The sequence below is a fragment of the Anthonomus grandis genome, chromosome 18, assembly GCF_022605725.1.
Source record: "Anthonomus grandis grandis chromosome 18, icAntGran1.3, whole genome shotgun sequence".
Lineage (NCBI taxonomy): Eukaryota > Metazoa > Arthropoda > Insecta > Coleoptera > Curculionidae > Anthonomus > Anthonomus grandis.
In genome coordinates, this window is record NC_065563.1 from 10,684,549 (window position 1) to 10,709,792 (window position 25,244).

General features: G+C 34.0%; 1 protein-coding gene across 1 annotated transcript in view; it reads left to right on the top strand.

The window, feature by feature from the left end:
* The window catches only part of LOC126747091 (chloride intracellular channel exc-4), a 41,585-nt gene that overhangs the window by 6,868 nt on the left and 9,473 nt on the right, over window positions 1-25,244 (top strand). Inside the window, exon 2 of the mRNA XM_050455583.1 lies at window positions 19,291-19,557. Within this exon, the coding sequence (XP_050311540.1) occupies window positions 19,291-19,557 (267 nt within the window). The remainder of the gene's footprint in view (window positions 1-19,290; window positions 19,558-25,244) is intronic.

Here is a 25,244-nt window from a genome sequence, read left to right on the forward strand (position 1 = left end):
ATTCTGAACTTGGCATCCTCACTTTTCCATGTGTATTCATCTTGAAATGTTTGACTTTTATAAAAAAATAATCTACCATCATATTTAACACACAGTAATATACGTCAGTATTCAACTCGAAACAATCTGAATATTTTGCCAGAATTTCACAGGCTTGGGGGAATTCCCGCAGAGGAACTGTTTATCATGGAATTTGTTTCTATAATGTGTTACCATTGCAGGTTAGGTAACTTAATGAACAAAAAACTATTTATTAAAAAAGTCTTTTTATTCATTTGAAGAGTACCTAAATAACAATTTTAATGACCTAATTTAACTGTTTTATAAATATTGTGTGTCTATTATAAGTATTTTTAAATTGAGTGTCTGTAGATTTTAATTATATATAAATTTTAGAATCTTACTGTATATGTGCGTATATTATGATTTTTATTTATTAATTTTAGTTAATACTTAAGTTTTAAATCATGAAATTGCATTTTATATATGACCGTTTATATTGACTTGTAAAAACACTATGTGTAATATTACGAATAATAAAATTAATTAAAAATTAATATTTGTTGGTGTTGATAGAAGATAAGTTTTTGAATTTGTCTGATGTCATAATATGGTGACAATATATTTCATGAGTAGGAAAACCAAGTGGATACAATGTTGAAAAGTAATCAGCAAACATTTTAGTAAGTTCCTCGCATGAAGAACTTGTTTAATTTGGAATGAACACTTTTTTACCAAATAGTGCATTGAACCTATTGGTTATGAAATTCTTGACTAAGGCAGATGGACAAACTAGAATATTTCTTATAGTCCTTATCCAATTGACTCAATTCTATTTTTTACAAGCTTTCTCTTATTGAATAATATAATTCTGTAGTTCAGTGGTGAATCATATCATTCAGAAACATTCTGTTAAAGTACTAAATATATTAATTAAAACAAACATAACAGTGGATGCATGATAATCTGCTTGTCTGAAATGCCTGTAAAATTCGTCATATCCAAGACTAATGTTGGATAGACTACTGGAGAAACCAAAAAATAGTCTGCTGATTTGATTTTCATTATAATTATGTAAACATTGTGTTTGTGCATCAAGTTTTACTCCTATTTCTCCAAAACATTTTTATATTTTCTTTTTGCCCTCTATTATATGTCCCATAGTAGTATTTAATTCCAGTAATTGTTTGTTTAATGAATTTGACTTATTACAGATACTATTGATATATTTCAATATTTCCATATTTGGTAAACACTTTCATATTTTCAATGAATTTTAATCATCTCCATTAATAAAATCTATGATTGCCAGTAAAGCCTGATTTGCCAGTTTCTACATAAATCAATTTTCAATCTTCTGAAGGTGCCTGAAGTAAATGATCACACAATTCTGGCTCATACTGCAGGACATATGGAACACATCGGCCAAATATTAGCAGTCAAGTAGAAATCGCCAAAAATATGAAGAGCAGAGTGAGACATCTGTAAGGCCAGGAAATCCACTCTTTTAGAAAGAGCTGAGTATATTTGAGCAGAGGAATTATCTCCTAATTCAAAGTTCTTATCACTCAATCCAATAGAAACAAACAACTGTTCAATACTGTTATCAGGAAGCTGTGGGTATTTAATTGGTAGAGCCATGTCTCATAAATGTGATGACACAATTCAGTTTAGTTTATTTATTTATCAAAAGTTTGTTAGAAATTAGTGAATTATATCCTACATTCTTCTGCAGCCAACCCTGTATAACGATGACATAATACATGATTTTAGTTGATTTCACACATACCCATGTTCAAATTGACATTATCCATGGGTTTCGACACCATAATAATTATTGCACACCTTAGTGAAAATGCCACCGTACCGAGTTACCATGTCAAATTTTCATTATTTAGAATCGCTTGAATTTGATGTGGATTAAGCATTGGGTAAATTATTTTTTTGGAATCAACTAGTAGTAAGAAATAGGACTTAAACATTCCCATAAATAGTCATTAGCAAGTTCCTTGTAATCCACCTGAGGTCTTATCTCACTCACAGGTAAGATTCTAAAATAATAAACATCATACAGTTCGATAATCTGGTTTTAAGTAAATATTGACTATATAAACAGTTCCCCACTTGGATCATTTCTATTTTTAAGAATTCAATCACTGTTCTGCTATTTTATCGGGGATTTTCTCATTATTCCATCTTAATTGAATTAAATCCTTTTGTGTTTTGTTTTTAGGTTATGTCCTGAGCAAAGTTGGAATGTTGTGTTAGGATTTTGTTAAAAATACATTAACAAATAGAGCCTATGATTTCAAGTTGAATTACAAACTAGAAATGTGTTTAGAGTCTTTTTGCGTTTTTATTATTAATTTGAATGTCTTGTATTTTATGTGCATTTTGAGGCAAATGAACTAATTGCACATGAAATGCTTGATCTCAAAAATCTTTGAAAAATGTATTGCTGCTCAACTTGTGAAATTTTTTGAGGGTAACAATCTTTTCACATCCAGCCAGTTTGGTTTCAGGAAGGGTAAAAGTACCACTATGGCCATTTTAGACCTAGTTGATTATTTGTTAAATGCTTTTAATAACTTGCAATATGGCAGTGTCTTGTTCTGCGATCTGAGCAACGCATTCGTCTGTGTTCCCCATAACATATTGCTGCAAAAACTTTCTAAATATGGACTCAGTCCCAACAGTGTTAAACTTCTCGCTTCCTATCTGGCCAGTAGAGATCAGATGGTAAGTGTTGGTGGGATGTCATCAGCAAAAAGTGGGATAAACATAGGTGTTCCCCAAGGATCTGTTTTGGGGCCTATGCTCTTTTTGATCTATATAAATGACTTACCATTAACTGAACCATCAACAGTGGCATGTGCCGAGGATACTCTTGAGACCGTAGAGAGGAAATTGAGAGTATTGCAAGGGGGAATTCAGGAATGGTTTAACATGAACCGATTGCATCTCAACGCAGACAAGACCAACAAAGTTATTTTTACTCTAAGACCAGCTGACATATCAAAGGATTTTTCTGTTAAGTTTCTGGGAGTTTTATTGGATTCTCTATTTCACTGGCATTCCCACATTAATATTGTTGCCGGAAGGCTAAAAACATCTATATATGCCCTTCGTCGTCTAGCTGGATGTTTATCCAAATCTGGCTTAAGAACAGCCTATTTTGGCACCTTCCATCTCATAGCCACATATGCTATTCTAGCGTGGGGTTATGCCTCACAAATAAAAAGGTTGTTTTCACTACAAAGAAGGGCAATCAGAATTTTGGGTAGGCTGGGTTGCAAGGAGGCTTGTAGATCTGTTTTCTCTATGAAGGGAATACTTACCCTACCTTCCATATATATATTGGAAAATCTTTTATGGTATACAGGAATAGGGATCGGTATAAATTATATGGTGATCTACACAACTATGGTACTAGAAACAAATAGGCAATTTACCAACGCTTTACAAGATGTTAGAGTGGTCCCATATTTCTAGCTGTTAAGTTATATAATAAAATAAAACAAATTGTAGTCTCTAATGCTTTCTATTCAACTGAAGAGTTTTTAAACTTCACATTCTATCTGTGATATTGAGTACCTACCTATATATTGCATTTTGTGATTGTGTATTATTCATAGTATGTATATCAATCACTGTGTTTTAGTTTTAATGAGTTTTATGTATAGTGTTTTAGGAAAAATTTTATTATCAATTTTTATAAACAGTCACCCTATTTTTTAACTTTGTAATTCTTGACTTGTGTAAATACTATTTTGTATATTGGCATTAATAAATTGATTGATTGAATGCATGCTTGCTTGGATAATATTTAGCAGCACTATAATACTCATGTAAAAAAAGCTATAAGTAAATAAAAAATATCTTCATCTAGGTAACCCTATGAGGAGAGCATGTGGCAAATCATACACATTTCAATCACTCAAAAAAAAATCACATATTTTTTAAATGTTGTCAATAGCATTGAATCAGATACAGGTCTCGAGAATCTTGTTGGGATTGGGGCTCTAGGAGATTTGCTACAGTTCAAAAAATTCATCCGTTATTCTCAAAGAGACTGTAATAATATTTAACAATTGTGAGTTCGTTATAAGGTCAGGTGGGGTAACAGTGTACGCGGGGTAAGTGTGTACACAAATTATAATATAATAACTTTCGCCAAAACACCTGCGACATCTATGAAAAAAGTATTCAATCATATATCCCCACTAATCTAAAACATTAAATTGTCATAGATGTCATGTATTTTAACGTAGCGTGCTTTTTAAATTCGGAAGGCATTTTTTGCAACGATAAATAATTTGAGTGCTATAGATTAATCCACTATCATCCGACGATCACAATACCATTTTCTATAAGTATCAGTTTTGACAGAGATTAGAGGTATGTATTATTGTATATCTATTCATATTTTTAGTTTTTTTTACTACTAACTTAAATATTTTGTTTACTAAACAGTTGCCCCATGAAAAAAACGTATTGGGGCAATTGTGTAGTGATTAAGGCGGGCAAGTGTGTAGCATACTACACACTTACCCCTTTCCTACGATTAGCAAAATTCATTATTAATTACCTATATTTTTTCCTTATTTTTAGGCAAACATGGTTAGAAACTATAAACGAACTTCAAGTAGAAAAACTTCATACACTACAGATACATTAAAAAGGGCTTTAAATAAAATTGAGAGAGGTTTGATAACTCAATACGGCGCGCACAAAACATATAACATTCCACAAATGACCCTGAGCTATCATCGAAGAGGTTATCGAGGTGTAAAGAGCTTAACGATGGGAAGAAGTACAGCGATTTCCAGCGAACAAGAAGAAAAGCTTGCTCAATGTTTAATAACAATGGAAAAATGGGGATGGGGACTAACTCGACGAGATGTATTTAATATTGTTGAAAAGTATGTCATTCTAAATAAATTTAAAATGGCCAGGTAAAGATTGATTTATAAGTTTTTCGAAGCGCCACAATTTATCCATTAAAAAACCTCAATCACTGGAGTTTGCTTGAAGGAAATGCTTTGATCCATTCGTAATTAATGGCTACTTTGATATTTTAAAAACACAGTTGGATTCCCCAAAATTTGCACGACAAACCACGGCAAATATGGAATCTTGATGAAACCAATTTTTGTCTAGATCCAAGCAAGACAAAAATAGTAGGCAAAAGAGGAGCTCCATCTTCTAGAACAACTGCAGTCAGTGGAAAGCAGAATATTACGGTCTTAATAGCTGTTAGTGCAGATGGGTTTAAGGCGCCACCGTTAATAGTTTTCAAGGCAAAAAATATGTGGCAGGAATGGGTTGCTCCACGTGATGAAGAATTCCCTGGAATAACGTATGCCACAACAGCAAACGAATGGATGGAATCCGATATAATTCTACAATATTTAAAAAAAAGTTTGTTAGAATCTTTTGGCCCAGAAAGACCAGTCTTGTTGATATATGACGGTCACGCGTCCCACGTGGATGAAAGATTAATTAGAGCAGCCAGGGAGAATGGGGTGATCATTCTTAAATTACCACCCCATTGTTTCAGTGTGACCTCAGTGTTTTTAAGTCTTTAAAAGTTAGATGGGAGTATGAGTTGAGCAACTGGCAGAAGCATAATGAGGGAAGACAAATTCCAAAGGAAAAATTTAGCTCTTTAGTTTGTAAAATATGGAAAGAAACAAACCACGAAATTATATCTAATGGTTTTAAGAAAGGAGGTATTTTTCCATTTAATGCATGTGTTGTTGACAAGGAAAAGTACGATCCATTATTTTTTAAGAGATGGGAGCAACATCAAGGGGTACAAAGTTTTCCTGATGAGTCGATGGATATATTGCAACCAGGACCCTCAAATCTAGGTCAAAAGGACAATAGTGGTATTGCCAATAATTTGAGGCAACATTCCCTAAATATTAACAGAGAAGATACAAATCATCCTCATTTGTCAAGCCCTAATTCAAAACCAGGTCCAAGTGGATACCAAGGGCTACCAGAACAGCGATACTCTTTTGAAGAATTGCTATTGTCTACAGTTCAACAGACTAACGCACCCGAAAAAGTAAAGAAAAGAAAAGTGTCTTCTGGAGCTGAAGTTATAACTTCTAAGGAAGTTATGCGTCGCTTGATCGAAAAGGATTCGACTGTTTTAAAACAAAAATCAAAATCAAATAAAAATCGGCGCAAAAAATTTAAACCAAATACCATGAATGAAGATGAGGACATAAGTGATGAAGAAATTATATTCCAAGAGAGTGATGATGATATAATAGAGGAAGAGATGAGAAACGCGGAAGCAGTTGATGCATGTATGGAGCAAATCAGTAAGCCTTCTACAGATATACAAGAAGATGGCTGGGTGCTAGTCTGCCTTTTAGGGAAAAAATATTTTGTCGGACAAGTGATCTCTCATAATAAAGAGGATGAAGAATTGGAAATAAAATTTACCAAAGAAGTGCTAACTTTAGACCCCTTGGCTTCTTCAACATTCACATGGAAAGATCCCGAAGAATGTGCTGTAGTTAGCAGAAGCGACATTATAAGGTCTCTCCCAAATCCCGTTTTAACCGGTCGGCGAGGTTTAATAAAATTGATGTAAATTTTTCTGCATATAATATTCAATAATTCATGTTTATAAACTTGTTTAAGTGATTTACATTTAGTTATAATTAATGCATAGAATATTCTGTTTTCATTTTGTGTTTATAAATAAAAAATATTCACCTACATGTCACTTTGTGCCAAGTCTTAGTATTTTGAAACAATCGCAATATAGGTAAGTTTTACACATTTGCCCCATATTCTTCTTAAAGTAGGCATATAGAGGATACCAGTCGTCTACACACTTGCCCCAAAATGGAAAGGAAGTGTGTAGTATAGACTTTGTTTTAAAAAGAAATTATAGTTTATTCTAAAAATAAAAAGTAGGCGTTAGAATTGCGGTAATATATTAAGCAAAGACAAAAGATTTTTTAAATAAAACGAGAAATTTGTGTTTGATTCTGCTTTATTTTTGATTAATAAATAAACCTAAACTTTCGCAACTTTACTAAACATTTACCCCACTGCACCTTAGTTGATTTGTCTTTTAAAATTTCCAGTTTTGAGAAACTATATAAAACATCAACTAAAATGCGTTCAAAAATTTTAGCTAAAACATTAATTAAACTAATTATGGTCTATACTTACTTAAAAATATACCTACTGTATAGAGGTAGAGCAAGAAACTCAGCCATGTCTTTGTAATGTAGGCTAGTACATTGTCAGGACCAGTTTTTTTTTTCATAGGTGTTTGATTTTACTATGCAAAAAACGCAAAAAAGAAGAAGGACGTGAATTTAAGTTGTTTTCGATATTCTCTTGGTATTCTTCGTTTGAAGTTTTATGCTACTCCTTAGGTTGTTAAAATGGTCATGCAGAGGTGGACTTACTTGTTAGATTATGCAATGCAGCCTGATTTTTTCCCTAATCTCATGTATCAAATTCATTGGGTACCGCAGAAAAATACCAGAATTCCTGAGAATGAGAAGCCATCCAGATGGTCATAAAAATATTTGAGACTATCATTTACTGGAGTAATTTGATACATAAGGCATCAATACAGATCTCCCTCAATGGTATTTGGAAAAGTAGAGCAGGATGGTACATATTCTCGGTAACAAGTGTATGTGTTGGATATATGACTATGGAATGAGTTCTGGGTCCTGTTTTGTTTCTTATTTTTATCAATGACCTTATGGCACTATAACAATTACTGGCAGATTTACTTTTATTCTTTGGCACTGTACTGACCTTCTGACTCCGAAAGCAGCTATTCTGGCTAATCTTCAAATGCCTCAGTTTTCGTGTGACTCTAATCTCCTTTTGTTTGTTAAAGTAATATATGATTTTGGCTCTTTCAAATAAAATTTTATCTAGTTGCTTGGCAGTTCACATGGTGGTCATTGAACCTGTATGTTCCTTGTCCAAATTAATTTATTTTATTCCTATCGAGTCACAATGAAGGTATGGGATCTGTTTTTGGACTTCAGAAGTTTGCTGTAAGCTGTATTTGGGCCGCTAAAAATGGAGAGCATTGCAGACCATTCTTTAAAAAGGAAAATGTTTCAACTCTTTATAGTTTGTTTATTCTGGAAACTGTTACTCTAACCACAATATTCAAAATGTTTCTAAAGTCCAATTGAGAAGAGAATAAAGATTTAGAATCATTCGGCATTATATTTGACATTTACCTTCCAAAAACTGGTTAGAAGAAAGATAATGTTGTTAGTAGTATATAAAGTATTGACTTGTATATGATGCTTTATCAACAACATGTTATATATTTTGAGAATAAAGCTTATTTTGACATTTTATCGAACGAAGTAGTCTTTGGTTGTGGGATAGTTTAAAGAAAAAAATAAAGATTTTTTATAGAGCATGTATTTTATTCAAAAGTATAGAAACTTGATTGCCTAGTGTCTATATTATAATGTATGTACTTTACCTTAGGAGTTTGACTTGCTTTAAATTTGATAAAAATCAATGAAAGAAAGGTTCTTTTATGGGCTCCACTAAGCCAAATGCCTTTCACTGTTAAGTACATTTTAAGTGGCGCTAAAAGTTCATTTAAACCTTAATCTGGTTCCCTAAATTTCTAGGTTACGTTTGCACCATTTTCTCCTTAAAAACTCTCCTAATGCGGGTTATTTACATTACATCGAGATTAATGCGGGTTAATTGTAATTCTACGTGCCCCTTCAACAGTCCCATTGTTAATCCGTCGAAAAGCACCACATGTGCTTCATTAAACGCGACCAGAGAGACAATTTAATGCCGCATTTAGCGTGCCAAGGTCTCAATGAAGTAACCCAAACTAAAATAAAGAAAATATTCATAAATTTATACGCGAATGACTCACCTATAATACGCTCTCCGTTTGTATAGTACCATCTCTGGAGGGAATAATATGTGATGAAATCTTCTTTATCTGGCGACCCAGTGGCGCGCCATCAATATTTGGGGCTCTTAAAAAACTTTTTCTGCCCTAGTAAATGAACGCGATAAATTGACAAAAAAGTTTGAAATAAATTTAGAGAAATCCGTGTGTAACGACTATAGAATATCATTAACACGGATCCGTTTGATTTATTCGCTGCTCCAATGATCTATATATTACGGGTGTTGTTTGTGCTTTAACGGTCATGATTGTAATTGCAATTTATTTTATTTTTTTTTTAGGTGAAAACGTGCATACAATATAAAGGAAAGTTTTGCATATAAATGGTGGCGATTTCACTGGTTTTAAAAGAAAAAAATGTCAACCCGATCTAAGAAGATTGTCAGGAAAATTCCACTTTTTGCAGTAGAAATCATAAAAAATTGCTCTTTATGCGGTTCAACGTACGTGTTATTATAGCGCCATTATTGACATAACGAACGACCGTACGCGGATCGTTTAAATTGGCCCCTTGTAAGGCGACTCAATAAAACCGAAAGTGATTTCCCATTTAAACAGTAACGAGTTTTAAACTGAAATGATCAATCAATTCATCATTAAAAAAGAAACGCAAGAACGTTTGGGGAAGAGGGTTGAGGTTAAGGAATTAAATGATATATCGATGAGGGATCCCGGAAGTACAAACCGGTTGTGCATGGCTTAGAAGAGAGACAGGAAGAAGTTTCAGATCTAATATACGATTTAATTATTGAGTTTTACACCAAATTGTCCGTGGCATTTAGACGAATCCAGTAAATCAAAATTTATTGCAGTTCGTCAGTGGTAAGACATAATATTAATGATAAAACAATGAACACCCATTCTTGCCTTAATTGGGTGAGCAACAATAAAACCATTCTTCAATTCTCTATTCCCATTGTCTGGGTAAAACATTCCTAACAACGCTTGATGTATAAAAATTGTGGAATTAGTGGAGTGGATTTTTCATTAAATATTAAAAAAATGGAGTATTGAGTTTGAGCCAAAAATTGTATATTGCTTACTACTACTTACTTTTTGGCATGAATGAATGAATAAATAAATAAAAGCAATTCCTTCAAATCGCAATAGCACAAATACTCCTGTACTGCCTGTAAGTGTTGTGAAATGTTTGTTTCCTTGATAACCAAGTATCCCTTACACTTTCTATTTCAGGCATTCAATAATGATTACTTAATAGGTATTTATTGGTGTTAAACCGGTAAACAGAAAACACACAGTTCAACTCTAATACATAACAAGTGTGAACAGCAAGTGTGAACACAGTCTTTAACTTTCCAGAAAACAGGAGGACAAACCTGAGGCTCACTTGTTCTTGTCTCAACTAACTAAGACTCCTTGGGAGTTCAATGATGTTACCTGGATTGGCTAGGAAAAACAAAAATGGCTACCGAAGAACAGGCTTCACTTCACCAGAGGAACTAGGGAAGGTGCTCTGAAATAAAAGAAGCCTGGACAGATCTCAACAGTTTTTATAGACACTAATGCCAAAATCCTAACAAACTCAAAAACTGAGATAAAGGACAGGCAGAGAGTAGATGAGAAGGGTCTCACAATCAAGTATCCCAATGGAGCTCCTGGAATAGTGTCTTACTTACAGAAGCCCTTTCAGGCCTGTTAGTGAATTGTCGAAACAGTGGGCTGCGAAGGCAGTTATATCAATCTCCTAATGGACCCGTCATGCCCCACCGGGGGTTACCAAAACCCAAGGGCCTTAGAGAAACCAATAAGACTCTCTGGTTTGAAGGACTTAAGTCACTCGCAGTGTTGCCAGGTGAAATAAGATGAAATCATGAAAAATGTAACCAAAAATCATGAGTTTTGGAAAAAAAATCATGAGATGGCGTTTTAAGCCTTATTTAAAAAAAAAAACATACATTATTTTTATTAAAATATTTTTTTGATGAAATAAAGATACAAGTACCAAAATATCTACTTTTTTATTAACAAATTTAAATAAAAACATAAAATTATATGTTAAAGTAAACAAACGTACATAATCTTAAAGTAAATAACTGAAAAACAAAAATCCGAAATATCCGTTATTTTATTCTGACTCATCGGAATCATAAATTTGTTTATTTAATTTTTTAAGCAAATCTTTTCCTGTTGGAAAATTTGAACAAATACGGTTTTCTCTGCCCACTAAACTTTTGGTGTGCAGTATAGCAGCTATCATAGGAGTTTTCAACCGATTTCTCTGTTTTGTTTTGTTTAAATTTATCTGACTAAACACCCTCTCTACGTTAGCACTGGAATGCGGCAAAGTTAATAAATTAAACACAAAATTACTTAAATTGGGAAACCGGGATTCTGTATTTTCCACACATTTAATCTTAGCAATTTTACCCCAAAAATCGCAAATACCTTTCCAGGTAAAATTAATTTCATAATTTCTAAGTAACAACCATTCATTGTCAATAACTTGCATATCAGCAGGAATTAAATTTTGAAACAACATAGAAACATTACTTATAGACCTGATTTTTCTTGATTTAACTACCTCAGGATCTAGAAATTCTAATTTCTGAAACACAGAGTTTTTAAGTGGAAATCTTGACAATATTTGCTCCACACTCTCAATATAAAAGTCTAGACATCTTAATTTTACCATGTCGAGTCGGTTTTTCTCCAGATCGGCAGAGTTTATGTGGGCAGAAAAGTACATGTCATTTAAATTTAAAAAAAAGTCTAGGGTCTTTAAAATTTATATTTTCAATGTTGGCATTTAGATATTCGTCCTTAATATAATAATCTAAAATTGTTTTAACTGTTCTAGCAACCTCTTTATAAATAACGTGAATTTTGGGCGATTCGCTTTGCATTAATTTGTTTAAGCTATTAAAAATAGGTAGTACATGCGATAAAAATGATAAGTATAATTTATTTTCGGGCGTGTTTAGTTTTTCTAAAATAATATTTGCTTGACTGATTTTAAGAGACGCCTGATCTACGAAATACAACCTCAAAGCTTCATATTGATTAAGAAGCCTTTTAACCACGCATTCCAGAGATAACCAACGTGTCTGGCTAGGATGTAAAATCTTCGATATTGAGACATTTGCAAATTCCTGGAATTCCTTATATTCTTCCACTCTCTTCGGACTATTTGAAAAATAGTTATATACCTGTAAAAAATTATATTTTTTAATTAAGTATACATTTATTTTATTAGCGTATAGCTTACTTCTCTCGCAAATTGTTACACTTCCTCAGGCAACTTGTGGCATGCATATGATGCACACAAATGAAAGCTATGGCATATGCATTTCATTATGAATATACCTGGAATATTTTCTCGCAATCGACTGACCACAGAATTATTAACGCCAACCATGTTGCTCGCTCCATCTGAAGCAAAGCCAATAAAGTTTGACTTATATGGAACACCATTTTCGGTAAGGAAGTTGATTAAAATTTCATAAAGTGCAGCCCCTGTGGTCTCTACTACTGGGATTAACGCCAAAAAGTTGTCTTCAATGTCAAAATTAATGCACATTCTTACAACTAAACATAAATGTTTGGTGCACGAGTTATCAGTAGACTCATCTATGATAATGCTAAATTTATTATCCCTCATTAGGCCAAGTAGCCAAGATTCTTGAGACAAGCCTGTAACTTTTTGTAAAACAACAACTTTCTGCAAACATTTGACTTATTTTTACTTGACTTTGCTTGCCCATTGATGCTCTCTGCAAAGCTTTAACATGCTTTTCAGTCTCAGAATGTTTTACTAGTTGGGTTTTCCCTGCAGATACCTTAACATCACATTTACAGTAATCGCACCTTAAATTAAAAAAAAAAAACGTTTACCTCCATTAAAATAAAAGTTTTGTTCGCCTTAAATTATATATATCCGCATTAAAGCAAATTTTAATTAGTTACGATTCAGTAACTCATATTATCATTTAATTCTCGATTTAACATTATTATAAGTAAATTTAGATTTTGTACTCAATAAATCCAAATTGCACTTATTTTTACAGAAAGTACCTTAACTTAAAATATCATAAATACCTACCAGGCAAAGCCTGTCCCCTTTCTGCTGTTCTCGATCCATTGCAAACCCGGTATATTTTTCCATTCCTTTTTAAAATTTTGCTTATAAACCTTTCATTTCTTGCTAGGTCCTGGAAGAGATATACTCTTGGATGTACTACTACTAGAACTACTAGAATCACTGTCACTCATATTTTTTAATTATTTTCAACTCACAAATAATGCTTTACAATACCAAATACACGAGCAAATGCATAAAACTTCGTGAAAAATATAGCCCGTAGAAATATCCGAGAATCTCGGGGAATCCCCATACTCGTCAGTATTTCCCGTTTATATAGGGCTGTGCGGATATTATTTAAGGCTTTATGATATTTATATGTGTACATTTAGTTGTAGTTTTAGGTTATTTTTATTTTATTTTTATTTTTTCGACTAATATTCTGAGTTACGATTTTAAATCTTTGTTTTTTTTTTAAATCATGAGATTTTTAGACAAAATCATGATATCATGAGATTTCATTCAGTTTAGTTCTGTGAATCTGTGCTTCTGGTTCGGTTGTTTGTCTATGTATATTAACATTTTTTGACACCATGTCGATAACTAGTGACGACTTGTGCCTAATGGCTGTTAGAAGTATTATTTGCATGAAAAAGAATTAAAAAAAAGATCAAGTTCTAAAGAAGAAGACTATTCGTTCTAAATGGGTTAAGTCTTGGCCAATGAAACGGTCAAATTATTCTCACATCAATTTACTTGAAGAATTAGGACTTAGCCCTGATGACTTCCGAAATTATTTGCGTATGGATGAAGATACCTATGTAGAACTACTGACTATGGTGACGCCTTTAATTAAAAAAACAAGATTCTCGTATGAGAAAATCCATCAGCCCTTATGAAAGACTTTTTGGCCACTGGACGAAGCTTTGAAGATCTAAAATATACGGCGCTTATATCACCTCAAGCTTTGGGAAAAATTATCCCGGAAACGTGTAAAGCCATTTGGAAAGTCCTGCATATACAGTACACAAAGGTAATAAATAATTCTTGTAAAATAAAAATTGTTATATTACTTAATTTTGTTTTAGTTTCCAAATTCAGAAAAGGAATGGTTGGCAATTGCTGATGAGTTTTTTACTAAATGGAATTTTTTCTTGCTGTCTAGGAGCTGTCGATGGCAAGCACGTTAAGATAAATTGCCCACCAAAAAGTGGTTCATTCTTTTATAATTATAAAGGATATTTCAGTATAGTGTTAATGGCAATTGTTAATGCTAATTATGAATTCATACTTGTTGATATTGGGACAAATGGGCGCGTGTCAGATGGAGGAGTTATTGAAAATACTAGGTTTTATGAAAAATTAAAAATACCTTCACCCATTAAATCTTTTAATAATTCCGAAGAGCTACGATTTGTGTTTATTGGCGACAAAGCTTTTGCTCTTCTACCTAATTTTATGAAGCTTTTTAACATTAAAGTTCTAGATAATGAGAAAAAAGTATTCAACTACCGTTTGTCTAGGGCACGAAATGTCGTTGAAAACGCTTTCGGAATATTAGCAAGCCGTTTTCGTATTTTCCACACAGAAATAAACCTACAACTACATAACATAGAGGCAGCTGTTCTTGCAACCGTCTCTTTGCATAATTTTTTACGAATAAAGCTAAAAGATCGATACGTGTTCCGAGATGTTAATAGCCTTGATGATGCAATACAAAATGAAAAAGAAAGAGTAGATGCATTCGGCAATTTGCAACGTGGGCCTAATCGAAATGCATGTGAAGAAGCAAAATCAATTCGTGAAAAGTTTTGTTCATATTTTAACGAAGAAGGTCAAGTAACTTGGCAACAAAATCGTATATCCTAGAAAAGATTATTAGATGTTAACGTAGTTAACTTTGTAAACTATTTATATTTTATCAAAATACATAGCAACAAAATAAAGTACATAAGTTTACAAAAAATTAAACGTCTTTTCTTTTTAACATAACAAAACTAAGTACCTTGAACACAAACCATAACTTCTGTTTTCTTACATCCTAATTATTATAAGGAAATTGTGAGTAATAATCACGAACATTTTGACTTTGATTCATATTTTGAAGATTGGTTAATTCCTGTGAATCATGCGGCGAACTTTGCTGCTGCAGGTTATGTGTATAAAGTGGACCTGAGGGTAGCTGAGTATTGTATAAGGCAATAGATTGCCTATTTTCAGGTGAAATATTCAGACAAGATTCTCTTTTTAGTGTGCCTAATTGGGCTTCAAACAAAACCTCATTAATAAGTCTTTCGGCATAAATTTTCATTGTCCGCAGTTTTTCAGCAACGTTTTTTCCTATGATATCAAATTCATCCTCATTCCTTGAAGATTGCAGTCTTTCACCCACCATAGCTAGAATTTCATCACTTTTGTCCTCATTGCAACTTTTTTTATGTAGCTTTCGCTTATTTTTTGTAGACACACTAGAACCGCTTGCTTCAGAAAATGATGGAGTCAGTGGGCTTAATAATTCATCTTGATTATTGTTGCCTCTGTCGCCATCACTATTATCATTCTCAGTCTGAAACCAAAGAAAAAGGTATTATACATAAAGTGGGAAAAAAGTATTTATTTTATTTATTATTTTTTTATTTTTGTGGCCTTACCTCATGTAAATAGTTTTCGATGTCATCAGTTCCTAAACTAGGTTTCGGTATCTCTGAATCCTTCAAAAATAGAAGCAGCGAATAATACCAGAGACTTGGCTTATAAATGTCGTCAATTCCTGATCCACTTTTGGTCGAAGCTGAAACTTTTTTGAATTCCTTCCGAAAACAGCTTCTTAAAGAATTAATTTTTTCCCCCACATCGTCTTTCTTAATTTCCGGATTTAACTGTTTCATATGATCCACTAAAACTTTATAAGCTTCCTCCTTCTTAAATTTATGTGAATATTCTTTCGATTTGACCCTCCATAAACAAGGGTAATATCTGTACAAGTCAATAAACTCCGTCAAAATTTCCCTCTCCGTTTTTCTAGTTGTTTTTTCTTCTTGGTCTTCTATCTTACGCTTTTATTCTACAAATATTAATTGACAATAAACAAAACTTGAATGAATATTGAATATCTAACCTCAAAATATTGCCCAAATGCATGGAGCGTTGAAGTGAAATAACCACACACACCGAGGCTGACCTTCAGTTTTGCACGAAATATCAAAACTTCGAGTCAAACTGTGTGTGTGTAGGGAGCTTTACCCAAGTATTTGAACCTGGCGCGCTTGAGTGCTGGGCACTCCCCGACTACATGGTCAACGGTTTCATCCTCCTCACAACACCATCGGCATTTCGGGTTGTCCGCAATATCGATAGTATGGAGATGGCTGTATTGCGGTGTCCGCAGCTTAGGATTTTCTGTCCGCATTTTAATATAGCGAATACTTCGGCCTGGAAGACAGTGGCCAGGGCATAGTCCCCCAGCGAGTATGCCCTACTGGTATGTGGGATCCCACCACAAAACCCTGATCCAGCTCTGTTATTCATTCTGGAGCCGTCTGTGTAGGACTGTTAGTTTACTTACAAAATGTGGGAGAACTCCGCTTTTGCTAATATAGCATAATTTTATTGTACTCAATGAGACTTAGCTTACACCAACTTTTACTGATAGAGAACTGTCTATTTGACTACAAAATTTATAGGAAGGACAGGTTTCCCGAAACCAGTTCACTTTCTAGGGGAGGCCTTGTACTCATCTCCATATGTAATATTATGAGCCGCAAAAGTAAGCAACTAACCTCAGATCTTCACATTAAATAACTGTTTGTCTTGGTTGGCTCAAAACAGTGCATTTTAGGAACAACACATTTACCTCCTGAAAAATGAAACTCTGGACAAACTCTATGAAGAACTACCTGATTTTGACACTTGCTTACTTTAACTTGCCTCACTGCACCTAGACAAGGGGTGAAGTTTGTTCAAAGCCTATCAACGCTTGAAGCTCCCCCAAATGGGATTGAAACTGTGGAAATTCTGATGGGTATGTGCTCCTTTCACAACCTGTATCAAGTCAGTAACATTGTTAATGATGCTGACTCTCGGCTAGATCAGGTGTTGAAATCTGAGCTGAACTCTATACAGGTCCTTGTGCTTGCTAGCGTTACACTGTTGACAGACCCAATCTTTTTTGTGTGCAAGGAGTATTTTGGCTTGAACTTTGCTAACATTTTATTTATTTATTTATTTACGGAATCCATTACACATACAAATACAGACATATATATTCAGATACAAAACCATCTATAAATCAATGAACGGTGTAGATGAGTTAATTAATTAAAGCCCCTATGAAATAATATTCTTTAACTGCCCCTTAAAAGATGTAATCCTAGAGTCAAAAAAGCTTTGTCTGTCCTGACAGACCATTAGCACTTCGAGCCATTCGTGTAATTGGCTCATTAATACCATGCATAATTGGTATGGTGGAATAGGACTGAAAATATTTCTGATTGTCTATTCTATCTGGAAGGCACCCTAAGCTTAAAAAGAAACAATAACTCGGGACAATCTATAGTAGCCTTTAAAACCTTATGCATAAAACATAAGTCGAGTAATGTTCTTCGTGACTCTTATGTGGGTAAGTTCACGTTATCCCTGACCCACTGATAGTAATACTCCTGTCTCCTGTAACCACATCTAAAAGCAGCCACCCTTGAAAATTTATTTTGAGTTTTTTCAATCTGCTCAATGTAGCAGTTATATGACGGGGATCACACAATTGAGCCATACTCCAAGATGGGCCTAACTAGAGAGCAATAAAGTAATCTAAAAGTAAACAAAGACAAATCAGTTGTGGACCGTTGGATAAAACCCAGCATTTTCATTGCCCTACCAGTCACCTGATTGATGTGACTTTTAAAAGACAACCTGGAGTCAATAAATATTCCTAAGTCAGAAACCTCTGTTTTAACACCAATTGCTACATTATTTATTTTATAAAGAAAAGCAATAGGGTCTCTTTGCTTAGAAAAAGTAATCTTATGGCACTTATTGATATTAAGGGCCATTCTATTCAAGTGGCACCAATCAAAGAACAAATTAAGGTCTTTTTGCAGGAGCACAGCATCGGAAAGGGATGTGATAGGCCTAAATAGCTTCACATCATCAGCAAACATTAGCACACGACAATTTTCAAGTTTCCAAACTAAATCAATCAAAAAGAGGCAAAACAAAACAGGCCCTGTGGCACCAAAATTTCAGAGGAACATGTACCTCCAAGATTAACAATCTGGGTTCTACCTCTGATGAATCCCGAGATCCACTGAAGAAGAGGCCCCACAATACCTAAAGCCCTAAGCTTCTGCAAGAGTACCCCATGGTTAACCCTATCAAAAGCCTTGGAAAAAACAGCACCAAATTAGCATCAGTAGATCTGCCTTTTATAAATTCAAATTGCTCAGGATTAAATAAAGATTGGTAAAAGGAAAGCTTTGGCAACTCAGATTGGTTACACACACGATAATTGGAAATTTCATTTCTAGTACCAGATTTAAAAATGGGTTTTAGAAAACTTGTCTTCCAGAGAATGGGATGAGAACCAGTACCTAGAGATTTGTTAAAAATGAACAGTATTGGTTTTGTAAGAACACAAACACATTTGCACAGTGGAAATGAACTTACACAAACCACGTTTGTACGCATTTTTTGAAATGTTTTTATTACATAAACTACAATTGTTGATAACTGGTGCCATACACTTTCTAGTACTACTGGGATTTTTGTCCTTCATAAATCCAACCCCATGGTTTCAGTATCCGCACTCAGATTTAACTATTTTTACCAAATCAACGACATTAAAATTTGGATGTGAATATGAATAGACTATTTTGAATTAAAAATGTGCATTGAAAATAGCAAAATTACGCAATTTCTTGCAGAGGTAGCGCTAATGTGGGTGTTTGTTTTTGTATATCATTAGTCATGAATATATTAATTACATATCTCTTATTATCATAAATTTGTTTTATTTTTATGTTTAAGTTATTAAACAGATAGATGTAGGATAGAGACAGATATTTATTCTTTGAATGCAACGTATGTACAATGTTTATTTTCTTGTTGACTGTATAAGCTTAGAAATAAATAGGTAGCTATTAAATATTTTTAAATTTTATATGGCGGTTTATGGATGTAAAATACAGTGTACCGACACTGGTCTCAGAACTTCGGGACCTCCTTTTATTTCCCTGTTTACTAATAATTTTCCTTTTATCTAAATGAATATTGTTAAATGGTAATAAATATTGAAATTAAATTCCAGGCCTCCACCATAGACGGTCGTCGCAAGGGCGCATGCCTCTTCTGCCAAGAATACTTCATGGAGCTCTACCTGCTGGCCGAGCTGAAAACGATCAGCCTCAAGGTGACCACTGTGGACATGCAAAAACCGCCGCCCGACTTCCGGACCAATTTCGAGGCGACCCCGCCCCCGATCCTCATCGATCGCGGCATGGCCATCTTGGAGAACGAGAAAATCGAGCGCCATATCATGAAAACTGTACCAGGGGGTCATAATTTGTTCGTACAGGTTCGTATTGGACTGTGCATAGATTAATAATTAATTCTTCTCAGATAAGAAACTCCCATAAGAACACTGAACGTCGATTGACTGTTGCGCCCTCTGAATGTCGAGGCGTAGTACTAACAGGAAACGAAAATGAGTGTGACGCTCTAGCGGCAGGAAATGTAAAACGTGATTATGGGGCTAAATTTAAATTTTGGTATACTTTGACGTGCGCTTGAAATTAGTGGGAAATGTGTGGAAACTAGTACGCAAAAAGAAAAAGTGCTAAATTAGCACTTTTTTGTCTCCATATTAAACAAAGTCCTCCATTTATCACTTTTTCTATCTGCGTACTATAACTTTTGAAATACCCGTATATTTCCTACTAGATACATCTGGGTTTCAGAAATGAAACAAAAAATATTCACAAAATGTATTGCGATATTGTGAAAAGAGATTATAGCAAAAAAATGCACAAATTTCGTAAAACATTAAATAAAGTAAAAAATTCAACAATCTATAAACTTACAACTTAATGAGGAACTTTGTTGTAAAGGGACAAAGTTTGTACAGTAAAATTAAACATTCTACTTAAGTCATCAGTAATATTATAACTAAATAACTATCAACAAAGTAGTAACAAAAGAGGCAATAATTCAAAATTATAGCAGCATACTTCTTAGATAGTAAACAACCATAAGAACCAATAAAACATTGAACCGTCGGCGTCGATTGAATGTTGCGCCCTCTGAATGTCGAGGCGTAGTACTAACCGGAAACGAAAATGAGTGTGACGCCATAGCGGCAGGCAATGTAAAAAATGATTATAGCGCCAAATTTGAATTTTGGTCTATTATGACGTGCGCTTGAAATGATAAAATAAAAAGATTAAGAAAAAAAATAAAAAAATATAAAGAGTCGTTCAAATGCCACAATGTTTAAAAAATTAATTTAATTACAAACTTGTATGAAGAACAAAGTTTGCAAAGTAGAATTTATACTAAGAGTTGCAAAAGGTTATAGTAATTGTATAAAGGCAATAAAAATGTAATAAAATCAATGATTTACTAGTAATGTTCCTTAGTAAATATTATAAATTATATAATTATCAAGAAATTAGCAACGAAGAGGCAATAAGTTAAATATAAAATTTACACAAATATTTGCAGCTGGAAATATTAGTAAAAAATTCATGGAGAGAGTAGCAACTTCTCTCGACCAGGAAAATTTTTAGCTTTTCTTAAAAATAAATATATTTGGGCCATTTCTATTATATTGAGGCCCAGAAAAGTGGGCCACCATAAAACATAAGACATATGTGAAAAAAACAACATGTTTGTTACAAAACTTTATTAAATGGCGGTTTTGACAACTAAAAATATGTACTTAAACGAAAAAAACACAAAAATATAAGATTTGTCAATATAAAATATGCCAAAAATCAAACAATCATTTATTTTTCTTGGTAAAAAAAGAACTACTAACTTTAGCGTAAATTTATATTGCTAAACTGAATTTCGAATTTTAGATATTCCTGTAAACGTTTTGTTTTACCCAAATGAGATGATGGTGGCGGTAAAATCATTTTAACGTCATTTAACCCATTTGATCCTGAAACTATATTTTTCCGAATTTGTATATTTTTTCTTAAAAACGGTCAATAGAAGGTCCCATAAGTCGAGAAAAAATCATGATTTTTTTTTTCAATTTCCAGTTTTGGAAAAAACGGCGGTCCTTTTAAAAGGACGGTAGGATAAAGGGCTACTATTAGAAAAATAAGTAAAGACTTAAAAATATGTTTTTATATCTTACAAAATGCTTAGCAAAATACTTAAAACTTAAACTTAAAAACTAATTTCTATGATAGTCCACAAAACAGTTTTTTGGGTGAAGACCAACTTCACATTTTTGGCACACAGCACATTTCCGCTGACTCTCGTGATATGTAACTAAATGATCTAGTCTATCGTAACGTGAGAATTGAAATGCAGTTTTTGGCAATTTCGAAGGTCCTCTCTTAGTTGTTTTCCTGTACGTTTCGAGCAGCTGTGTCCCTAGGTCCCTTCTAAAATGAAGTTGGTCAAGAGTACCACCATTATTCCTATGGAGTTGCCATGAGTTTTGTGAGGCCATGTCTACACAGTGGGAAAATAACGGAAAATACCACTTTTTACCTCGTACTGAAACTCTATATTGGCTTATGTTTTGGTCACTACGGTCTACACCTCCCATATTTTCGTTGTATGCCTTGATCAATTGAGGCTGATCTATATAAACATGCTTTTTTTCAGCGTGTGAAATTCGTTTGACCTTATTTACTGGCAAAACTGAACATGCATTAGTGGCTAAAGTAACAACGCTGTTGTCATTCTATTTGCATAATGCGATTTCATTATCGGGAACACCCCATTCAAATGTACCTCGTGTCTTTTACCTAGCAAACTGCCGCATTGCTAAATGGAGATTGTGGGATCCGGTTTTCACGTGCAGTACCAGTTGCCTTGATGTTCCTCAATTTTAGCTCCTTTAGAAGTGACAAAGATGTGAAAAAATTGTCAAAAAATATGTAAAAGGGCTGGTAAGGCATTTTCTGTAAAACATTTGCATATTGGAGAACAACTGACGCTCCCAATCCCAGGTGTTTATATTTGTCCGGAATTGTTGTCGACGCACCTTGGTAGGGATCAAAATAAACAATGTATCCAAGGCGTAGGGTACCTATCCAAAATTTATACCCTCACCTTATAGGCTTGCCTCGAATAAATTGCTTAACGCTATGTCTCCCAAAATACGGTATCATGGCCTCATCAAGGCTGTGATTAGCTTCAACTGGGGCATAATCAGAATTTTTTTTATTTAGGCTCTTGAAAAGAGAAAGCAGTTTAGAGTACTTGTCTTTTTTATCAAGGGAAGTATTATCATTGCAATGAAGATTACTCATTATGAATTGAAATCTATCTCTGGAAATAGCGGCTAATATAAATTTATTCTGAGTATCGTTGCAATTTTGCCAATACACATGTCACCTTGGAACAGTTGTATATCCACTGACAAGTAACACCCCTATGAAGCAGTACATCTCGTCTGCAGTAACTTTACCAGGGCGGTTTTTTTGCTGTGCATAAATATTGGTAAAATTGACAATTTCTCCTACCAAGTTCTCATCAAAGAACAGCTTGAAAATATTTCCAGGGGAACGATTGCTTTATGCAGTTTGAACTGATTGCCATTGCATAAACGTAGACTCTAAATCTTTATTGAGAGTATAGTCAAACGTCTTTATGTGTTTAGGTCGCCTTTCAACAAAAGTGGACAGTGGTAGATCGTCATCACTGTCCCAGTCGTCTTCACCTTCTACGTCAAATTCAATTTCCGCCGCGGCCCTTAGTTGCACTCCGGGTAAATTATTTGGTACTACTTCGTCTTCAGCCCCAGAAGCTTCATCGGTATCGCAGTTTTCGTTGGCATTTGTCGGGTGGAAAAATTGTTATGCCTGTAGGAATGTCCGACGTAGAGTCATTCTCCATTTCCTCTAAGATTTCTGCCATGGTTAGTGGCTTTTTCCAATACCTGTAAAAAACCACATAGTAGTATTATAATCTTACCGTCCTTTTAAAAGGATTCGTTTAATTGAACGCTCCTGGATTGATCAAGAAGTGTGAAACATAACCACAAATATATAAAAAGGTCAGTATGTTATGTTATTTGTTAAAAACAATCAAAACAAAAACGAAAAAATAAACGAATTTTAACATATCTTACCTTGAGTCACTCATTGCAAAATCACTAGAAACACAGCGTGTTTTATTCGTCACTATCGATCCAAAAATTAACAAAATCCTAACGATCGCGATTGACCTTTTTATTTAAGATGTTAACTAAATATAATGTGACACTGGCGACATCTTCAAACCGTTAGCTGAATCAGAAAAATACAGGTTTCTTTTTGAAATCCTTTTAAAAGGACGGTAGGCGTAAATGGGTTATCCTACATCAGTTTCCAAAGGATATACGAAGTGTCCGCTGAATTTTTTCCGACTTCCGCAAAAACTTTACTTCTACTTCATTGCTGGAACTTTCCAGATTTATCACTTTTCCAACATAGAATATATTATCATTTTTGGCACTAAATGACACTAATACAAAGTCGACAGGTTTGGGATTTCGATCCAGTTCTTCAAATGCTGAAGGATCAGCCTCGGAAATCCAGTCTGTTGAATCCTGGTCAGAGTCGGCAAAAGATAAACTTCCATCTTCCTCAGACGAAAATGTATCATTGAAATCAACCTTCTTTTTTTTGCAAATAAATTCCGGGTGGCAGCTTTTTGTTTGTCATCCTTGTGTTTTCTTTTTAATTTGTCTTTTTCAATTTTTTCCTGGTATTTTTTTTCAAACATATCTTTCTCAGGCGTATCAGTGGGAATGCAGCAGGTAATTTTTCTACGTTGACTATTAGAAACCTTTCTCATTCCTGCTTTTGGGTATCCCTTAAATATATCTGGGCTTATAAACAATTTCAATTTTGGTGACTGATCATTGGTAACTGTCTGAGCTACTTTAGATGATGTTGATAAAGTATTTTCATCTGTTGCTGCACAAAAAATCGTCATCCGTAAAGACTTTTCTGTCAAAAGAGTAAATTCCGGCCTTCTTGAAGCCTGATTTTATATTGGACGGGGTCATAAACCGTTCGAATGCTATTCCAACACAAGCAGCAATTTCGTAAATGGATAACGGATTACCCGGATGGTGCAAAAGCCAAGAGTCAACTGCAGAGTATTATAATTCGGCTTAAATGGCGCAAATAGTGATATGTCCAGTGGCTGCAGTCTATGACTACAATGTGGTGGAAGTGTGACTGGAATGACTCCATTGTTCTTAGCCAAATTCAGAGTTTTAATCCCAAGGTGGCTCTCATGATTGTCCATGATTAAAATAGTGGGATTTTCTTTGGACGACCCACTATAAGGACGGAAATAACTCGGAGTTCATCCAACCTAAAGTAGAAGCCAGTCCTAATGTTCCTGCCGGTGCCCCGTTTAACATAATTATGATTTTTAATTTTTTTTCTGGGGAATACCATTATTGGGGGCAGTGTATTACCAGTAGCACTTATTATGCAACATGTTGTAATCAAAACTCCTTGTTCTCCACTAGTACATTGACTTACTTGTTTGATGCCTTTCGACGACAGAACTTTTTTTGGTTTTTGAACAGTTGTTGTTCCAGTTTCGTCTAGGTTATAAATCCGTGTACCATCAGAAAACTGCTCTTTCAAGGTTGTCAAAAAATAAATTTACATTATGTTTGTTAAACGAAGTTGCTCTTGAAAGACTACATCCTTCTGGTTGACGTATGCTTAATTCTTTTGCATGTCTTTTTAAAAAACCCTGTAACCAGTCGATACCATCAGATTTATTCTTATTCCAAGATAACGAAATGTTTTTTTTATTAATTTGGGCCATCTCATATGCCAAACCACGGGTATCTTTTGTAGTTTTCCCATAGCACATTTTCGAACATTTAATAATGTAATTGACTAAATCCTTCTCTTCCTCTTCATTAAAAACCAGGCGATGCTTATAATTGCTTTTCATTGAAACAATGTCATTGGGATTGGCTTTATTTTGTTCTTTTTTAACATACCTTTGCAACGTTTGAAACGATAAATTATTTTCTTCTTTAAAGGTTCTTTTTTGGCTCTTTCTTGT